A 21195-nucleotide genomic window follows, 5' to 3' on the forward strand; every position below is an offset into this window, starting at 1 on the left:
ACAAGCGAGGAGAGATGATCGGGAACCGCGCTAGAACCAATCGAGAAATCAAAGCGTGAAAGCGTTGCCTGCTAACAGCGAATCGATTCTCATCAATCGGCAATTCGACGCCAGATACACTGCCGGTTAGAGATGGGAATCGAGTAGATTCGATCAGAAGCTAATGTCGTAAAAATTATTGACCTGCTCTACTTTAAGTCTAAAAATTAGAAAGTATTTCTGCTGCTCGCTCCTTCGAAAATAATTCGGAGCGGAAGAAGAAGAAGAAGAAGGCAAAAGGAAGCAAAGGAAAATAGGTCGATGCAGGTAGTTATATCGGGGACTTTTTAAGGGGAAATTCGTTTCCGATGGTACTTTGTATGCAACGATCGCGACCACGAATGCGACGCGTATCGCGAGATAGCTACGAAGGCACGAAGAAACGTCGCGAGTTTCACCGAGGGGGCTAAAAGTCAGGCCACTTTGTTTCCCTTTTTCCTTTTTTCTTCATTTTTCTTTCCTCTTCTTGCTTCCTCGGCTTGCCCGGCTTCTTTCTCGGCAAGTGTCAACGAGGCGCATGGAAAAATATTTTTCTCCGGGTTTCCGCCGCGACTACGGCGAAAAACTTTCCCCGCGAGTTTTGCTTTCTCTTCTCGTCGTTCCTTTTCTCGTTCCTCACCGCTTCTTCCTGTTCTTTCTGTTTCCCTTCTAGTCGCAGCGCCCGTCTTTATCGTCGACGACCAAGTGTGCTGGACCGGTAGATGAGATACAACGAGCACGACGCGACGCGAGCTCGACAGCGAGGGACATTTGCATCCCCATACGCGGCGAAATGTCGTCTTTACGAAAGTCTCTCTCGGAAATCGTGAACCTGTCTATGCAGACAGGTAATCGTACCTTTGTGGTCGTACGTATTGTTTCAATTCCGTTACTAAAATGTTAGCCAATCGAGAGCGAAGATTCACTCGTTGGTTGCAACAGGTAATCAAGTTGGACTTGATTTGCAGCCGTTTAAGGGGGTATTCTGGTAATCCGGCTTGAAAAAAATCGACGTTTCTGCGATTTTTTTCTAAGAAAACCATGGTACATTTTGGTATGCACACAGATTTATTCATACTAAAGATTTATTCATACTTATTTACAATTTTTTTTTAACGAAATCAATGAAAGTTGTGGAAATTATATAGCCTTAGGTAAAGCATGGTTTTAAAAACGGGTTCGAGTGGCTGACGCGATTCCGGTCCACCTGGTTATTTGAAACTAAAAGACCAAAATATATCTTAATTAGTATAAATATGGCTGTCGCACGAACCACGGAAATAGCGAAATTTCGAAAATTAAAAAAAACGCCAGCATTCTGAAGTTAAAATATCGATTTTCCTTGTGCTTTTCTTTTTTCGTATAGTTAAAAAAAAAAAATCGAAAACACATCAGATTTTGAAATCCGTGGTTCACGCAATAAAGGTACATCCGGTGACGATCTCCTCCAAATTTCAAGTCACTCGGTCAACTAAAACGTGAGATATCTCGTCAGCAGTTTAAAAAATATGGATTTGAGAAAAACACATTTGAAGTTTTTGTACAAAAATATTCATACTTACGTTGCGAGCAGTACACCGTTTCCTTTAAACATCTACAACTTTGCTAATTTTACGAATTCAAACAAATCCTTTTACATAGACACGTTCGAAAGCATATACTTTGAGAAAATGTAAAACAAAAGATTGATTTTTTTTTTAAGCCGGATTACCAGAATACCGCCATAAAGTAAAATAACACGAACACAAACAATAGATACAAAGTAATCTCGAATTTTTGAAGTTTTATCAATACTCGACGTATCTTTCATCTCGGAATCACTCTCTCATCGATCACGCAATCACCGAAACACGCTCGATGAAAAACCTGGTTTTCTATCGCCGGCAATCGACCGTGTTCGTCTCTTCGTTTCGCCGGTCAACAGTCGGCCCATTGAAATCCATCGTGCGCGCGGGGTTTCACTCGTCTCGGCGGAGCGAAAGGCCACGCGGAGTGGAAAGTTGACTGTTCCCAGACTTCGGGCGGGCTCGATGAAAATTTAAGACGGTCCTAGGTGGTTTTTCTCCGGCTCTCGATTGGCTGCATGCGAGTCGGCCACCGGCACCGGTGGCGGCAGTTCGGCGCGCCAGATCAACAGATATATGGCCTATAGGAAAGTTGTATTCGCGGATGAACAAGCGAACGGACAAACGAACGGGCAAATGCACGCGCGTGCACGTATCGGGGGATTTTCAGGTGGGGAAAATTTATAGCGCCTAGCTGCTCCAGAGGGTACCAGCGGGGGCCAGCCTGCAACGATATAGGGTGGAGAGGTATAGATTACGTACGGCTCAACTATGGAGCAGTATTTTCCTCTGGCTCACGGCCGAGCGAACGCACGCCGGGGCTGCCTAAGCGGAAGAACGAGAGAGAAGGAGAGAAAGAGTGTGTGTGTGTGTGTGTGTGTGAGAGAGAGAGAGAGAAAGCCGAAGGAAAAGACTTTGTATTCCCTGTTGTGACACTTATCTCCTTACGTACTCGCATTTTCCGCCGGTACCCACTTACCCGCCTCTTTGCTTTTGCCCCTCTCTGCTGCTCCTTTTTCCTCGCTCCTCTCGTATCGGCTCGCTGCCAATGGCGTAGCAACCGTCGTTCGCCGAGATCGCGTCTCCTCAATCTCGCCTCGTTTGCGTAATCGTGTGTACAGTGCTATCGACCGGGATGGTGACTCGAGAAACGAGAGTCAGGCGTGTTAGCGGAGTCGGTTAATTGAGACGTTAACCACTCGTCTCGAGCGATATCGGATCGTGCGCGAGATTAATCAGTATCGTTGAAACGTAGACGAGATGTAGACGTAATTGGTCGAGTTAAGAAGACGACAATGGCAACAATTTTAGTTAGCCGTGTAGTCGCTTTAAGGATTTAAGGGCCACTGCCAGGAAACGATCCTGGATCATTCTTGATCTTCTTTCTGTCGATTCTTTCGTCTCTGTTCGGTACGAAGTTAGCCAAGTTCAAGCTCAAGCTCGCTGGATCTTCTCGAGAAGCGTCGCGTGAAAACTTGATTCTTTCACACGATGGAAGATCATTCGTTTCGTCGCGATCGCGCAACGATCGTTCCCTCGGACTTTTTCTTTATCATCAGCCGTTATATTTCTCACTGGCAGTCGCAGCTGTTGCGCGTATCCATTCGCTGGTCACGGGGAATACGAAGTAGACCTCGTGAATTTTCGATCGTCGAAATTGAACCCCGGCGGCCATCGGTTGGCCAATCGTTTATCGCCACCCCTTCAAATCGTTTCCCTCGAAACTCGAAAGGATTCGTACCCAACGCGACACTTCCCTCCAGCTTCGCCGTATATAATTTCTTTCCGTTTTTTAATTTTTTTATTTTCTCGTTTTTTCCTTTTCTTTCCTTTTTTTTTTCTTTTTTTTTTATTGCAACGAACGAACGGTGCGGTGTGATCGAATGTGACGTCGCTGGCGAGCAGGATCGCGCTCTGTCAAGCTCGCGACAGGAGGATTAAAAAGACACGGCGCGACACACTTGCACACACACACACGCACACACGCACGCACGCACGCACACGCGAACAGAGAGATCTGGCAGCGAGAAATAAGTCGTAATTACTATGTTGCGTTGGCTGAGCGCGGCGATACGAGCGCAATGTATCCGGATCATTAAAAGCTAGCGCATTCGCTAATCTCAACTGGCGAGGCGGATAATAACGAGCGAAACGTTTCGCAAGCTCTCGTATCGATTTCGACCGCAGTGTTCGAGATGCGCGTAAAACGGGCAACGTCGTTGGCGCGTGTCATCGACACCGATCGTATTGTTTCCGCGTACACGTGCTCTTTTCCCCCTCTTTCTCTTTTCCCTTTTCTCTCTCTCTCTCTCTTTTTCTCCCGGCTCGTTTTTTTTAACTACCACATTCTTTCGACTATTCGATCGATCGAACGAGGCGAGCAAGACGAGCGATATCTATCCGTTGATCCAGGCTCCCGGGGTGCCAAAAGACTGCCGTTTCGAACGTCGATCCGCCGATAGCTTTCCCGTAAGCCGTTTAAATTCGTTATTTTACTCGAACGGTGATACCCGAACGATTACCTGCGTCAAACGGCTAGGCGGAGTTATTCGAGACGGTCGGGTAATAAATTCGATTTCCTCGGGAAACAAAGATTTAGGTAGAAACGTTTGTATTTGTATTTTCAGCGTTGTATTTTAGACAATCGCAGACCGCGATTGTTGAGATACTTTATACGATACCTCTTGGACGTGATTGTCAAACAGTTTCACACCTTCTCGCTGGACCAAAATTGTAGGACGCTTTGTTCCTTCAATGATCAATTGTGTTCTCCTTTCTATCATTATACTAATAAATAACTTTAGTATAATTAACAAGCTATCGTTAAAGGATCGATTCATAATTTTTCATGGAAATTTCGTGAAGTTACGAACGACGAATTATTCTTTTTGGAGAATCGAACGGTCGTCAGCCAAGAATACAGATCATTATCATCGTTTGCGCAACGTGCAAATTATGCAGATGTAATTGCATGCGAAATAATTGTAGAAATTATAATCACGTGTAAAATGATAATTTATGCAATCCATTTGAATTTCTCGAATGCAATATAGCCCAGCCACGCTCTTGATTACCGATATAGATCTAGCATTAAAAATAAATACCCAACGTGCCCCACGATATACGACAAATTTGATCGGCCCGTTTGTTCCACCTGAAGATTGAATTTCAAGATAACGAAGCTTGACCAACTCGAATAACCCCTTACTCTGATATATATCTCTCTTTTGTATCATTCGATCGCTATCGGTTCCGGTGGAGAAGGTCCGATGGAAATTCGATCGCAATCTCAAGCGCGAATATTCGCGACTTTTGTATCGCTCGACGAATAACGCATCCCGTCGAACCAATCACCGCTTATCGCGGCACGGTGATCGACTGCGAGAGTTGCTCGGCCATTCGATCGTTCGTTTCGTTACGTTCGTTCGTTGGTTCTTTCGTTTGCTCGCTTGAACGGACAGTTTTCACGGCGTCTGTATGTGTGTGTGCGCGCGCGCGCGCGCGCGAGACACAGTAGTCGTGAATTAAACCATCCTCTAAATTTCAATTTTGATTGGAACGCATTCGGCCGAAAGATCGGCGAGATCGTAGACCGCTATCGCGCATCGGGACCTGATATCGGTGATACGCGATTACATTATACGCGACGTGAATACCCGAGCGAAAAGGGAAGCTGTTTGACGAGCGACTCGCGAACGAATCGTCGTTGAAAATTCCAAAATGATGATTGGCGGATCCTTCCTGCACAATGCAGGTTAATTATTCCCAGCTGAAAAATTGCTGCTCGCCTCCGCTGAATGAATCTTCTACGTTTTGTTATAAACTTCTAACTTTTCGAAGATTCTTGACTTGACGAAGCATGTCCCTGTACAAATGATCTTGTAAGTGGTCCCGGCGAGAGATACAGGGAGAATCACTTTGATTTCTGAAGGCTCGAGCCAGAAGAATAGCGACCAGTTTGTTTAAGACGAATAAAAAATTACTTGGCAGTGAATTAGGAAAAAATAAAACTGCGCGATCTCGTCGGGAAACTAAGAAACCTTTGTTATTTCAACTTACTCTTGTTAATAACGAAAGACAAAAAGTATTCAGACTCTGGTTCGATTGAATAATAATGTAAAATGACAATTTTCCGGATATCTCTAAAATTTCTTTCACATTTTCATACTAAAAAGAACAAACGTGCACGAAATAAAATCATTTTCTCTTATAATCTAATGAGGCGGTAAAATATCTCGTGGTACGAATTATGGTCTGAGTTTGAAAGAAAGGAAAATGAATTACAGTGCCACGCAATCCGAATTAGTATTTTTCCAACTTGAGAATTAGAAAATTCAAGTCACATATAATGTTTAATACGATGTTACAATTATGACAATTAATGCTCGTCTCAGGAAAGTTTGAAGAAAGAAAATCACAGAGCAAGGGGGAAAAATTCAATTTGACGTCGTAAATTGTTTTCGACATTTTTGTATCCTTCAACTTCTCACGAATACGCATAAAAATCCAATGCGTTCGAGTGATAATCCTTTCATCCCGATGTGACTGACGGCACGCGTGTCATATTAAGAATTGAATAATGCAAGTTGCCCTTTATTGTAATACGAATGCGCTGTTGGATGTCGCCGTTTCGCGCGAGCCGGCTCGATAAACGGAGCGGACGCTGAAATCTTCATGAGCCAATGAAGCCAGGTTCGATAACGGAGATAACCGATTATTCTGATTAGTACCGGGGATATACGCGATGTAGAAACGTATACATTCATGGTAGCACGCTCGTGACAAGCTGCTAAATTATCGGTCGAAATTGAGGATCGAAAACGAGGTAAACTACATGTGTACGTTCCTCATACGATATCGGAGATCGATCTTTATTTTCCGAATTATCCGCCGGATGTTAGTTCTTCGAAAATGCTTGGTTAAATCGGATTCTTCCACGTTCCTTACACTTTCGTGACGAGAAAATTGGAAATTTCTTTCAGCTACTGAATATTGCAACGAATAATCCACTTTGGATACTTTTGGTCCGTTAAACAGCGTTCTCTGCAATTTCTTGAGTTTCAGAATTTTCTGCAAAATAACGACCTCGAGATATTTCGTGAAAAGTCGTTCCTTGATTGGTTTTCTCAAGCTTTCTCATTCGCGATTACTTCGATCGAAAATTATATCAATTATTGTTGTGATTAATCACATAGCGATGATTCTGCTATTCTTATTCCATCGCGTGATTGATAGCGAAACTTCACTTCTAATTAAACTTATAATTCATCGGATAAAATCTAATAGACGATATTGACCCCTGAAATTCAAACTTTGGATAAACTACATTTCATATGCGCCGACCTAGTACACAGTGAGTGTGATGAAAGATATTCACGCAGCAGCAGCGGAATTTCAACGGAAACTTGGTCGAGGAATTTTCTTCGGGACATTATTTATTCATTATTTTTATAGAAACGTTCGCAAATACACGGAAACGAGGAATTCGCGCATTGAAGGAATATACATGCGTATCGAGTATTCGTACGATGCCAGTATCGTGATATTGTGCACACACGGTATAATTACAACATAATGCGATATGAAACGTCAACACAATTAGCATCAGGTATATCCGGGGTATATCCGGGCTGACATTGATAAAGTTCTAAATTGAAATATAAGTAACACAGCCGTAATTCCAGACTGAGGGAGGAAGAAAAACTGCGATAAATTTGCATAATACGCGCGGAACGCTAATAGAATTATAAATAGACTCTACTCGACAGAATCCAAGGAATCATAGACAGATATTGAACTTTCGAAACGATTTACGGAACCGCGTAATCCATTTTGCCTCGCGTAACGTCCACGGAATACCGATAAGATTCGATCGTCAAACATCAGGTTAACGACACTCACGATTCTTTCCGTTGGAAATTCGGGCTCGGTCTTTGCCCGATTAAAATAAATTCATTTGCACATGGTTGGAAACGTGCCGCCGCTGAAAATTACCGGAATGACAAAGCGCTTTTGGGGGGAGAGTGGGATCAGGCGATCACGTTTATCCGCGACTAGAGATAATAGTTTCATAGTGGGGATCGCGCGACGACCAGACGTGGGGGAAAAAGAGAGAGGGTAGGGGGTCCCGGTGAAATTTAACGAGAAATTAAATTGCGTGCCGCGAAACGAAATCAGCCTGTTCAGTGTGTCGCTGTTGTTTCACATCGATACAATTCCATTCTAATTAAGCGTGACCAGGCTCGCGTTTGATTGCATTATTTCCTTGACCGGCCGATCTCCGACTCGGTGTTTCGCGCCGGTGGCTCGATCGAAACGACCACTTTGGCAACTCGTAGACGTCGCCGTCGAGCAGGCACCGGGTTGTTGGCGTGCAAACATACTCGAACCCGTAGTCGTTCCCATAACGGACCGAGTATACTGACTGCGCCCCGTTTCGCGCGTAGATAGAAAGATACGGACGGAGGTGGAGGGTGCACAGCCAAAGGGGGTGCGAACGTTCATGTGCTCTTCTCTCTCTTCTTTCCTCCGGTTTTCCCTTTCTCTTTCTCTTTCTCTCTCTCTCTCTCTCTCTCTCTCTCTCTCTCTCTCTCTGTGTTCGTCGTTCGCTTGCTCGAAGAGGCAGGATGAAAAGAGAGGGCGAACGGCGTGAAGGAGAGAGGAGAGGTGCACTCACACAGGTGTCGAGGGAGCCGTGCAGGGTTATAGGTATGGCCAGGTCGAGCCGTTGGTCTTGCTTAATCTGATTACAAGCGGACCGGGTGGGGATCGATATTTTCGCGTGAGTTTTCCAGGCAATCGGCCGCGAGATAGCGCGGCTCGGCATATTTTATACGCGTTCAGGTTGGCCGACCCCATTTACAACCCTGTCCGTCTGTCGGTCCGTTCGTTCGTCCATTCGTCCATTCGTCCATTCGTCCGATCCGTCCCTAGGTCCCTCCGTTCGTTCGTTCGTTCGTTCGCGCGTTTTATCAACCGTCGACGACCCGAGCTTACGGTCGCGCGCATACGTATATTCTGTGTTTCTTTTTTTTTTTCTTTTTTTTTTTTTTTCCCACCTGACCCTCGCGTATACTGGTTGCGCATCCAGTTTGCAAGATCGCGGAAATTCCACTGCAAAACGAGGAGTCAAACACAACCATCGGTCTCCGTTGGAAAAAAAAAAGTTACACGTCCCGCATCGAGTGATTTAAAATTGCGCTTTTTTTTATACTTACGTGAGGAGAGGAGGGGTGGAGAAGATCGAAATTGAGGTGTAGTTCAAACGCAACCGCGAGAGTCACCGAATTTTTGAGTTTAAAGGTCGACGAACAAGCAGACGTTACGAGTTTATTCGATAACTTGACGAAAGAAAATAATTGCAGCAAATATCAAAGGAGTGTTGCAAAGAGGAGGCGTCGATCTTCGAATTCACAGTAGATTTTAGCCACGAAGAAAATTTGTCAATGTTTTGAGAAGCGTTTGAATTTACAGCATTCTCGAGGAACAAGAGTACCTTTATTTTCCCATTTACTACGTGTTGTTCAAAAATGTTTTCGTGAAAAACGAAACTTTACGGAATGAGAAAGTATTACAGAACAATGTTACTTTAAAACGAGCCCGGTTTCATTGCTGTATGATTTCTTGTTACGAAATTCTTCGAAACATTGGCAACTGAGCGTACGTAAATTTCTGACCGCTGATGTATACGTATGATATTTGTTTTCCAGTAGATAACAGTGCGAGGATCGATTCGTACGTTGCCCGCAGTCGGTCGTTGGAACTCGAAGGAGACAGTTGTCGCTCTACAAATCCCTCTCCCGTATGTATTACTTATTAATATTATATTTTAAATATTGCAAACTGGAAAAAGTTCGTGCAGATTTTTGGAACAAAAGCTCTCCTCTGTCAATACAATAAAGGTAATCTTCTTATTGTAAATTCGTTACATTGAAATACTTGTGCGGCATCTTCTTCCCAAAAATTTGAATGTATATTTTTCCACGCTAATAGAGAACTTTCTCCATACACGGTGCAAACGTTGCGTACAGTTGCGCAATTGCATCTCCGATTCGAAACATCATAGAGCACAAAAGCACAAACGTTCATTTCGGACGTGTTTATTTTTCACCTGCCGTGCACAATAAAGTATCGGAACAATTCAGAATTACACAACGTATGTACGAAAACTGCGCGGATAGAACTTCCGTAGCCGATACCGTCCGTATGTATTCGCGTCTGCAAATTATTAACTGAAATTCGATTTTCGTTAATTGCCAACGAAAAACCGCGGACGAACTTTCCCCTCTCCCCTCCCGGTTGTCTAATACATTGTTCAGCTTTTCACAATTCCTCCAACTTCCATCGATACCCGTCTCTCTATGACGGTTTTAAGCGGAGGAGGATCGGGTATATATATATATACGTATATCGAAGGATCTGATTTTACGCGCGGATTTAGCATCAGTGACGCTGAATATTTGTTCCTCCGGATAATGTATTTCCGAATTATCCGACGGGATTAAAGCTCGGGTAATTGGAGCCAACGAGCATACAGCCAGGGGGATATAGGCAACGAGTGCAGCGGCCGTATCGTGGCGCTGGCTCTGGCCAACCTGTTATCGGTGGCCGAAGCTATCGCTTACCCGTTCGTCTTCTTTCTTACCTCGTCACGTCACAACTACGGGAGTTCCAGTCCGAGAACCGAATAATCTTTTCCTCGCATCCTATTCCTCGCTTCGTTCGTTCTTGCTTCGAAGGATTTCCAGTCGCAGAAGCGACGTTCCTTTACCATACGTCTCTCGGTAGACGCGGCACGTGATGGATGGCTTGGTCCGTGGACGTCGACGTTGCCCGGGAGTTTACGACACGAAATATGTCTCCTTTCTTGTAACGCAATGCACCTCTCTCTCTCTCTCTCTCTCTCTACCTTCTTTCTTCTTTCGTTTACAGTTACAGTTTTTCCGCTTCTTTTATTTCTCTGCATCCGTACCCTATTTCCGTTTCGTTGGACCGTTGTCGCGGATTTTTATCTTTCGCGCGAAGACACGTTCCCGTGCTTCACCACGTTGCTATTATTGCCGAGACGCTAGCAATTTTACGGTTAATTTTCGCCTCACCGTTTGTTAGATCGAGCCTCTTGCAATTCTCGAGTGTCCACATCATCCAAGTCTTGATCTTATTCAGTCGGTCGCTTCAATTCGGAGAGTTTTTGGGAAATATTCCCGGGGAAAATTGAAAATGTAGCGATGTATGAATCAGATTTGACTCGGTAGTAAGCATCAATTTTAAAGGCAAATTTTTTATCAAGTTATTTCGATATGTAATAGTTGAACTGAAAAATATTGTTATATTTTTACTAACTTATATTAAAGATTGTACAGTTTATTTATTTATTTTGCAATTGTACAATTATTCTATTTTTCCTATTTCTTCGAAGATTTATGAATGATCCTTTCACATCTTCTTTAAATTTAAAAAACTTGCGTGTAAGAGACGTTTCAACTAAGGAGAAATGTATGGTTGCAGGAACGCCAAGTACGCCACGTACTATTATTCTCGATTTTCTCTAACTTTAGTGGCGCGTACATCACTTCAGTAGTCTGGAGGCAATAATTGTTCGTGAATTCAAGAATTCGTCCATTAAAGTCACGAAGAACCGAGCTACTCGCGACGCAACGCTTATCCTCGAGGTAAAACCATTTCGCCTTAGATAAAGCGAGTCTCTTCACTAGAATAACGTGCAAGATAAATTTTTTTTTTCTTTTTTTTGAAATAACGCTCAAAAAATACGTAAAAATTACACGTGTAAAATTAGACCACGATCACGAAATCAGGCAGGCACAAATTATAAATTACAAATTAGGCTACGATAACTTGGGCTGAGACGAGTGAATTTAGAATTGCGTACGTTTGCATGTCACGAACGAATGAACGTTGCAACGAACCATGTAAATGGTAAACGCAGTGAAACAATAACACATATCGCTCTTGTACACGTATATAGAGTCTTTTTAAGCAATTTTGTAATCGCTTTCGTTGCACGAAATTGCGGTAGCAATTTTCTGATTGCGTTGCACGGGGGTGCTATTGCAGTCCATTAACCTATTAACGAGGGCTAGGATTGCCATAATAGTTTCTTTGCTTAAAGATCCCCTATCTTTCTCTCCTGTCGTTTCATTTGTTGCAAAACGTAAATTCAACTTGCCCATTTTAATCTAATCGAGATTAACAATGACGACGCTTTCGCAAGCGGGGCTAACGAGCGTTTTCGCCAACGTTGCCTAGTATTTTTTTTTTTCCAGTTTCGTAGTTGGCGAGTCGCGTCCGCCTTTGACCACATGCGGCGCAAATAAACCAAACTGCATATATTGTGTGATAAAGCGCGCATTATCTTATCATGGTATGAAAGCTCCGGCTGTGGAAGCTTCTGATTCAAAGATGATGCGGTTAATCGATCAACCCTCGGACATACAAATATTAAATTATTAATTTTTGCTAATGTCTATTTGTTTTAGAATACGGTGCAACAATGGCAAGAAAAGTACGCTAAACAATCAGTGATCTTTTTTCCTGGTCGGTATTTCCTTCACACTCTGAGACACGAAGTTCATGTCTGGTCTATCCTACTCTTAGACAATGGTAACATTTATATTTACATATATTTTTATATATTTTATTCTTTTTTTAAATTTTGTATATTATTATATTAATTTAGTAATTGTACGATTATTCTTCCCGTACTCACAGAAGAGAATGGAACACGTCATCGTCGTCGAGGACCAACGTGCAAGAAACAACCTACTCACCCAGAAGAATTTCGCAACGTTTCTCCTCAACGTCTCTCCCGCCATTCTCAAACAAGGGAATGTTCAATCACATTCGCTGGTCGTTTTATTTTTAGGAGAAAAAAAAGAAACAAAAAAGAAAAAAAAGAACAATCCATTATTTTTTCCTCCTACTATATTTTATCGACGATTCAGCGGCGCGACTGCAAAACAGATCGCGCGTAATCTCGTAAATCATCGCGACGTGTCGCGCGTTGCAAGGCTCGGGCGCCGGTTGGTGCCTGCTGTTTCAAACCGTCCGGCTTGCCGGTGACTTTTACACGAAACGCGGGGGAACAGGTAGGCGGAGGGAGAGGGGAATAAATTTTAGGTAACGACACGAAACACGTCGTTGGATGGTTTTCGGCTGTTTCGTCCCGATCGCGATCGCTCGACGAGTTTCTTCGCGTTGCAATGATCAGCAATGAAACAACGCGACCTGCCGATCCACGGGCGCGGTTTTGCGCGAACCTTCGCACTTTCGTGCGAACGAACGACTCTCGTAATCAGATTAAACTCATCGATTTTTTCCCCTTCCCTTCGTCGGTTCTTTCTGCTCGGTCGAACCACCCTTCTTATCGTTTTCGTTAGCTTTTTCTTTTTTTTTTTTTTTTTTAATAGTTGACGGTACAAGTTTCATTTGTAGCTATCGGTGTTGATGTAAATTTTATAATAATACGTTTGACGCGCAGATGAGTATTTAACATGGAAGAATTTAGAATGTTTTCTAAGAATTTTTGAAGTTTCATTGATGCTGATAACAGTAGCAATAGGAGATAACCATAAAAGCAACAATGGTAGATGGAAGAATGTTCGAAAGGTTCAATTATAATTCAAAAGGTAATTCATAATTTTGTAAAATGGAATAGATTAATTTAATTTAATTAATTTCCATATCACATATATATATATAATTTTAAATATTTCGTATAACACACGTAGTGTAAATGTTCGAATTGTACACAATTAAAGAAATTTACGTACATCTGTAGAATGTGGATTTCTAGATTATTATCGTTAGTTGAAATTACATAGTTTCTAAAATATATACTCCGTTTGCTATACAATAGAAGGATGCATTCGAAAGTTAGAAGTCCAATTAAAAGGATGACAACTGCGAAAGTTTGTAAATCGATCCTCTTAATTAGATGTTTTAGAAATGAAAATTCAAATCGATTTAAAGACAGGATCCCGTACCCTTAGGTCCAGCGATTTTCTGTTTCGATCCTTCATACACGCTCGTTTGTTGATCAAGCTACGCGATTCGGATGTTTCGATAGAAGGGAACGAGGATCGATCGACCGGTTTTATATTATTCCTGTTTTTCTTACTTTCCTTCTTTAACTTCTCAGGAAGTGCTACCTTGAATATACAAATTGGAAAAGTTTATATAATTTGTACCAGAATTATTTTCCTTTCTACTGTGAGAAATTCCCAGAAAATTATTTGTTACATTTTTATCAGGTTGTTTTTTTATTACGGTGTTTTGCTTGATCATTAAAAGTAAAAGTAACGAAAAATGTACTATCAGAATACAGTTGGAGGCTGAAATCGAACAAACGGAATATCATAGCTTGCCGAGTACAAATATACGGATCGTTTTGAATGCTGGAAACTTTCGATAAATATGGAACCATGCCATTACTGTTGAACGTCAATAGAATTACAAATATCAAGTTTTATAGTATTAATATAGCGTTTTATAAACACATAATCGCAGAAATACACTCGCAGAAACTTCCATCATCAAAAATCGATTTTCATTTCAATAAATTCTCGCGACTCCTACGAAATGTATACTAAATCATCTTGTGCCTTCTACGTATCGCAATTTCAACGAGAAATTTAGAAATACAAAAATAGTTGTAGAACGCGAATTACACTCGGAAAAATATGAATTAAATTTCGAAATTCATAATTGGAATTACATCTCGAAGTTAAAAGCTTCGAAGTATTTCTTCAAACATCGCCTATATATTGACCATATAATTCCAGAAAAAATTTTCCCTCCGAGCAAGCGCACGCGAAAAATTGGATTGATGCTTGGTTTCTTTGTGACAGCTCGAATTCTAGACTTCATTTCCGCGGACCAATCGACGAAAAAGTCGCAGCGGGTACGATTCCCCCAGATTTATGCCCGGAGTCATTTATAATCGAACGACGACGGCTCGGTAACGTTTAGTTCGGGCAATCGACGCGCGATTCAATTAACTTTCACGTCGCGAGGATCGTACGTCCCGGTCGAATAATACCTGCCGCGAGATTCGACAACGAGTTGAATCTCGTTGTGTGTTCAAGACTGGTGGGAACCAGTTCGGTTCGGTCTTCTTAAAAATCGCGCGCAGGAAAAATTGAACGGAACGGCCGCGTCGACGAAAACAGTAAACGCGTTTTTCCTTCTCCGGCTGAAAGTCGAGGGATCACGGGACCCCGGGACGACGCCACGCGTCTTTTCTCTCGCGCGTTTAGCTCCGCCGTTGAACAAAGTCGTCCCGGGCTGCTTTCCAACTTTCTTCTATTTTCCGAGCATTTTTTTCGTCGCGCTTTACGGTGCGCTACTTCCCGAGTACTCTCGAGACTTTGCCGCTAACTAAGTGTTCTCCGTCCACTTTTGTCTTTCCCGGTTCGCTTTCTTGCTCCTCGCTCTACCGGCCACTGCCGCTATTGCCTCCTTGGTTGCTGCTGCTGTTCGTTCCGCTTCTTTCCTCCTCCGGCTTCTCACTCACCCCTGCGTCTTCTGCCCCTTTGTACCGCGAGACTTTCCTCCGAGTTTCGCGACAGTTTCCATTTGTCTAGTCGGGCCATTCGCGGTTGCGTTTTTCCGACCACCACGGCGGCTGCACGCGAGACTATGTGTCTCGCCGCTTCTCGTTTCGCGCCGATGTTCGCGGAACCTCTCTCCTCTCCCCTCGCTGAGAACTAGCGAGAAATTCCTCGCGTGCCATACCTCGTCGAGTCTCCCGGGACGCGCCGTGATTCACGATTTATAAGCCGACTTCGGAAATCTGGAGAGAGAGATAGAGAGAGAATGTCAGCTCTTTTCCCTCTGGCAAAGTAAGATGAAAATCGAGGTCGAAAGTCGTCGCGAGAGCAACGACTGAAAGGATCGCCAAAGCTCTGGCCTAGCCGTTGCTGTTACCAGCGACGCCACCCTCCTCTCGTTGAGTCGGGGTTATTCGTACCTCTGGAGGCTCGACTAATGCTCGACTAATTGCCAGAATGTAAATAAATATCCCCGGCACGGTCGTGATCCAGCTACCTCCGGGGAGTACGTCTATGAGAATATACTGCGTTTGGACATGCATCGCTACTTCAATGGCCCCGGATCGCGCGCATTGCGCCCACCGCCCTCTCACCCCTGGCTCCTCGAGGCTTTCACGCCAACGTATCCGCCTCTTTCGCTTTTCCTATTCATCCCGACGACTTTTCAGCGAAAATATTCATCCGTTATTCGACTGTTGTCGTTGCTCCTTCGTCGGCAAACACCATTCGACGTCCAATCGTTGCAAAAGTGGCAAGTGCTACCACGTCCGCTGCAATTTCATCTGACAATTACGATACTGAGATACTAGAGCTACCAAACGTGGTGGAAATGACCGATTTATTAATTTTTTGTTGGGTACATGTACAAACGTAACGACAAGGTGTATTTTCCGAAATAATTTTTCGCAAAGTATATAAATGAAATATAATACTACATTTGTACTATAAAGTTTCTCCATTTTTTTTTTTTTGAGACTCTGAATGCGGAAATTTTATGCTTTAACCTCGTCGGTAGTCAACAAGAAATTAACAACGCGACGTTAAAACCCGAAATTTCGCGTTTGAAATGTCACGTTTTGTCCCGCTCAACTTGTCCACTGTTGTCCGCTTTTTCGTCCTGCATCGAAAATATAGACTTGTCGAAAAACGTACAAACACGTCCACTTAGTCTCGATTGAAACGAGCGAGCAATTCGCTCGCGTTGGTTCTATTCCCTGTTAAAGACTCCTCGTCCCCTGTCTATTCCCCACAAAGTATAGAGCATGGAACACGGCGGTGAAAAGTGCGCGGATACGTCGACCAGGATCGTTTGAAATTGGCCGTAGTTCAGCCGTGCGACGTCGGTTCATGCAAATCTCCGGTATCTCCAGTGCCCTGGCAGACAGAGCCAACCGTTTGATATTCTTCGCGGGGAATTTCAACAAAGTTCGACGAGCGCGGAACTTTCGCGGGAACGACGATACGTCCGTGCGGTCGCGAGCTTTCGATTCCGCTTCGCCTTATCGAGTCCCCCCCCCTTCTCTCTCTCACGTCTCGTCTCTTTCGGCTGGCTCGAGTCGATAAACTTTCTCCGTCCTCTCTATCCGGGGAGGGACTTGCTGCACGCGAGAGAGTCGGGACCAATTAACTCGAAACCGGGCTATCGTTTTAGCGGTACGAAGAAAATATCGGTGGCGCAGCGTGTGTGTGCGGTTGGTCGGTCGGTCGGTTGGTTGGTTGGTCGGTTGGTTGGTTGGTTGGTTGGTTGGTTGGTTGGTTGGTTGGTTGGTTGCGGACTGTCGTCGTCTCGAATTTCATCGGACATAGGACAGGATCGATCGGACCGGATGCTGCCCGAATATACACTCGCGCGATTCGTCTACTCGCGCGAGTTGCGACCAGACCGATCCGGCGGCGTGCCTCCGGTTGCTGTGCTGCTGCAATCGGAAAATTCCCCGGCTATATGATTGTTCGGCCGTGACTTTTCTGTCGATACTGCCGCGGCACTCGACTCCGGAGGCTTCCACGGATTACGCGCGAAATTGCATCCAAATCCTGTTTTTAATACCCTCGACCCGTCCACTCTTCCTGTCGATTACTTTCAATCGGACCGTCGATTGCTCTTTAAATCGTAAAATATGAAAACTGTCGAAGCGCATCGGACACGCGTGTGTACAGCACCGAGCGCGTCACTGAGCCACGGCCTATTTTCGTGCCGTGTCTTCCGACCATCGGCCGGCCGGATGGTCCGAGAGATCCCTATCCCGGCGGCGAGACAAAGAGCGAGAGATAGAGAGAGAGAGAGAGAGAGGGAGAGAGAAGAGACGACTAGGGTTGCACCGTTTTCCATTAATTTGCGTTACGCTAATTTAATCGGCCATCAACCGTACTTTGTACAACGATGAAACTCCAAGGGTCTCTCTCTCTCTCTCATCCTGTCTGTCGATAGACATCTACGAGCGAGAGAGAGAGAGAAAGTCCCTTCCTCTCGTTTCATAATATGCGTAACGTTGCAAGTCTCTACCGACGACGGAAGCGTGAAAGAGTCTCGGAACGTTTGAACGCGGGTATCTTCGCCCTTCGGTCGGACGTCGGGGGTCGAAAGTACAGAGTCGGGAGAAAATAGGGTAAAGAGAAGGGGAGGAGAGCGGCGGTGGTGGTGGACGGTGGATGGAAAGCGACGCGGGGGGAGGATAGAGACGAACCGAGAGTCGCCGAATCGAAAGAGCTATGACACCGAGGACGGGGGAGTTGTGTTCTTTGTGCGCTCTCGGCCCGATGCATCCGGTCGACGAGAGTAGATTGCGCGACTGTCAATAGCAGAATAATTGAAAGACGCGCTCTTAATTAGTATCCGGCCGGGGAGTCTTGCGCTCGACTGCCGCCGTTCAGGCTTATTTCGACCGGGGGAAATGAAGAGGAGAAAAGAGAGAGAGAGAGAGAGAGAGAGAGAGAGAGACAGAGAGAGAGACGGCGAGTGGTTAAAGCCAAAGTAGGAGAAAAGCGCTTCTCGTTTTCTTTCTCTCGCGAAAAGGATACAAAGGTTCGAAAAAAGGGGGTAGGGGAGGAGAAAAGAGGCGAACGACGGCGAGACACGGGGCAAAAACGGAAGTGGCAAGGCTGGAAACGGTGGTATTTCGCAGTTGGCGAGAGTTGCGCGCGACGAGAACGTGAGGAGCATTCGAGGCGTTTGACTCGCGGTTAACCGTGTCCAACTTTCTTTTCCTCTCCTCCACCAACCCACTCTGCTCGTCCGTGGACGACCGTCTCTCGCCTCTCCCGTTTTCTTTATCCTTTGCCGTTGCTCGCTCACTCTGTCAACCCTCTCCTTAATCGCGTTAATGAAATTCCGTCACGGTTGGATACCGCGCTCGACGCGCGACGAATTTCTTTCGCAGGACGGAAAAAGAAAATCGGTGCCCTCGCAACTGCGAACTGGGACCCCCATCGATCGATTTCGAACGTATCATCCTCTTGGGGATTGGCGGAGGAATTTTTTTTTACTTGCGAGCGTCATTTCTACGAATTGGTTAAAATTCGAGAGGAAGAGAGTTAATTGAAATCTGTCGTCGATCGTGAGTTAAAAGTAAGTTCTACCTTTGGCAGTAAGTAATAGTAAATGGTAAATTGCGTTATTATTACGTTGAAATAAGTAAATTAATTATACGTTATTTATTACGTTCTACCCGAACGTAATGAGAGATCGGTTATAACAAATCAAGTCAATTAAATGAGTAGCTTAACAATAACAACAAAAACAATACAAATAAGTAGCTTGTAAATGAAACGTAAATGCTACATAATAAATAAACTTTTGGCATTTACGAAGGCGCAGATTGAAACTTCGGACATTAATTTAAAATAAATTTGACGTCGAAATTTCGCTTTGATGTTATTTGTGGACACACGGAGGGGGATAAAACGACAGGGGTGTGATCTCTTTAAGCAAATATAAAGAGGTTAACGAAGAATTTAATGAGTTCAAAACGTTGATCAGCGTAATACAGGTTCCTAGTTTGGAATCTCGCTGATATTTCTATTTCAAGAAAATGTCTTGCTTCCTTTTTTCATTTCACGTCCCTCGTGTGCAAGCGAATATGAAATATCGTCAATCCGTCAATCCGTCAGCGATTAATTAGATACTGTTAATGTCTTCCTTTATATTATATTTCACGTGTCGATCGTTGGAAACGCTTGGAAATAAAATTAGAACGCTGTAAAATAAAATAAATTCGGTTATTCCCCGTGGCGTACACGTTTCCCGGCAAATCTTTATTGACAGATACTTCAATAAAAATATCTGTCGAATGTTTGCCGGGATTTTTTAAATCAATTGCGAAAAAATAAGAATGATACGCAATTTCCTACAAGAGTTCCCTCTGCAGCGAGGCGATGGACGTGATTTTTCGAAATTGTAGCAACGCGCGCGGTCTAGCGTGTGAAAGTTTCGGAATTCTTGACCAGCAGTTCGGGTAACGCGTTTAACAACTCATAATTGTATTACATATATCGTTGCAATATGGTTGAAAACATTTGTAATTTACGTTCGCATTATTTATAGTAGCGGACAGCTTTTATACTGGCACGCAGTATTAAATTTCTCTTTTACGCGCGCGGGAAAGCAAATTTTTGTGACAGAATTTTCTTTTATTCGATATTTTAATTTTCGGAGTTATTTTCGCACTTCAGTAATCGGTGACGAAATAGATTTATAAGTCGCAGTATTTTTACTACTACTACTAATAATAATAATAAGCAAATTTTTTTTATTAGATTTTTCCTTCATCGATCATTTTAACTTTCTATGTCATCCCAGTGTAGGTACAACAATTGAATTGTAATTTGCAAACTTTCGATACTTTTCTACTTATTATTGAATATTATTTTTAAATTATTCTACAGTATCTGTATAATAATATATTTGCTAATTTTCATGTCCTTGCAAACATACGTTTATTTCACAATCGCATTTAGACAAATCAATGCATCGATCGAGCTTCCTTTTAACCTCTTGCGCTGAAATGACGTGCGTCGAGAATTTTCTTTTGTCCCAAATTGCAACATTTTCTCAGTTTTAAGTATATTTAAATGTAAATAAGTTTATTACTTTTTAATAATTTCTATCCTGTGATATCATACCGACGGCGTTCAAAAGAAAAAGAAAGCGACGAATTATTGTATACGATTCGGTCACTCGTTACGGTCCGCGAACCAGTTGCCCAGCGCGAGGGGTTAAAAATACAATCATACGAGGATTCACAGATCGCTGCTTCTCTCTCTTTCTTTCTTTCTCTCTCTCTCTCTCTCTCTTTCTCGCTTTATTCTCTCGATCAGATATTCCGTAAAGACAAAGTAATTTTAGTCGCGGAGGAACGTTCACCTCGCTTCTCTTTCAAAAATGTATAACCCGTTGGCTTCGATCTCGTTCGAGAGGGCCGTAAACATACTGGTTGCGAGCATCCAGAGCATCAAGGGGGTATAGAGAGATAGAGAGAGAGAGGGTGAGAAGTCGAAGAAGGCGAAAGGGCGAAACGCGAAGGCGCAAAAGGGCCATCTATTGTAGCCTCGGAGCTGGCGCACTTGGAGGCCGTCGCGCGCGCGACCCAACGAATCGACCCCGTAAACTCGCTCGTCGTTTACGGCCTCGTCTACGGCGAGAGCAGGTTGCCACCGTGGCATGCCTGCGCCGCGGAAACGCGCGCACGTACTTCCCTTCTCGCCGACAACCGACGTTAACGATATCTCGTTAAGTCTCGTACCCGATCGAACGATTTTCCCGCAAGGCTAAGCATTTTCGCGCGACCAGCCAAACGCTCGCCTTGCCTTTCCACACACATACACACACACACACACACATACGCTTCGTCTATTTCCCGTTATTGCGTTCTCCTCCTTCCAGCGCGTATCTCGCTTCTTAAGAATCGTCTAACGATCTTCGACGGCCGGCTTTGACCGGCTTCTCACGCTGGTTTTAAACCTCCGTTTGTTCGTTGGCTTGTAGGGGGTAAAGTACACACGCTTCGTCCGGCAATGGCACTCGAAGAAACCGGGTAAACCGACGTCGA

At 43.9% G+C, this 21195-nt stretch overlaps 1 protein-coding gene across 2 annotated transcripts in view; it reads left to right on the forward strand.

Annotated features, from left to right (window-relative positions):
* LOC122532330 overlaps positions 1–13249 on the forward strand; it is a 34399-nt gene extending 21150 nt beyond the window's left edge. The window contains exons 3-5 of one of the 2 annotated variants that reach the window (XM_043661024.1): positions 9293–9384; positions 12080–12203; positions 12312–13249. In XM_043661024.1, the coding sequence (XP_043516959.1) occupies positions 9293–9384; positions 12080–12203; positions 12312–12574 (479 nt within the window). In that variant the 3' untranslated portion in view covers positions 12575–13249. The remainder of the gene's footprint in view (positions 1–9292; positions 9385–12079; positions 12204–12311) is intronic. The other variant, XM_043661025.1, reaches the window with a different exon arrangement.
* The last annotated feature ends 7946 nt before the right edge of the window (positions 13250–21195 follow it).

The sequence above is a fragment of the Frieseomelitta varia genome, unplaced genomic scaffold (genome assembly GCF_011392965.1).
Source record: "Frieseomelitta varia isolate USP_RPSP 00005682 unplaced genomic scaffold, Fvar_1.2 scaffold_447, whole genome shotgun sequence".
NCBI classification, from domain to species: Eukaryota; Metazoa; Arthropoda; class Insecta; order Hymenoptera; family Apidae; genus Frieseomelitta; species Frieseomelitta varia.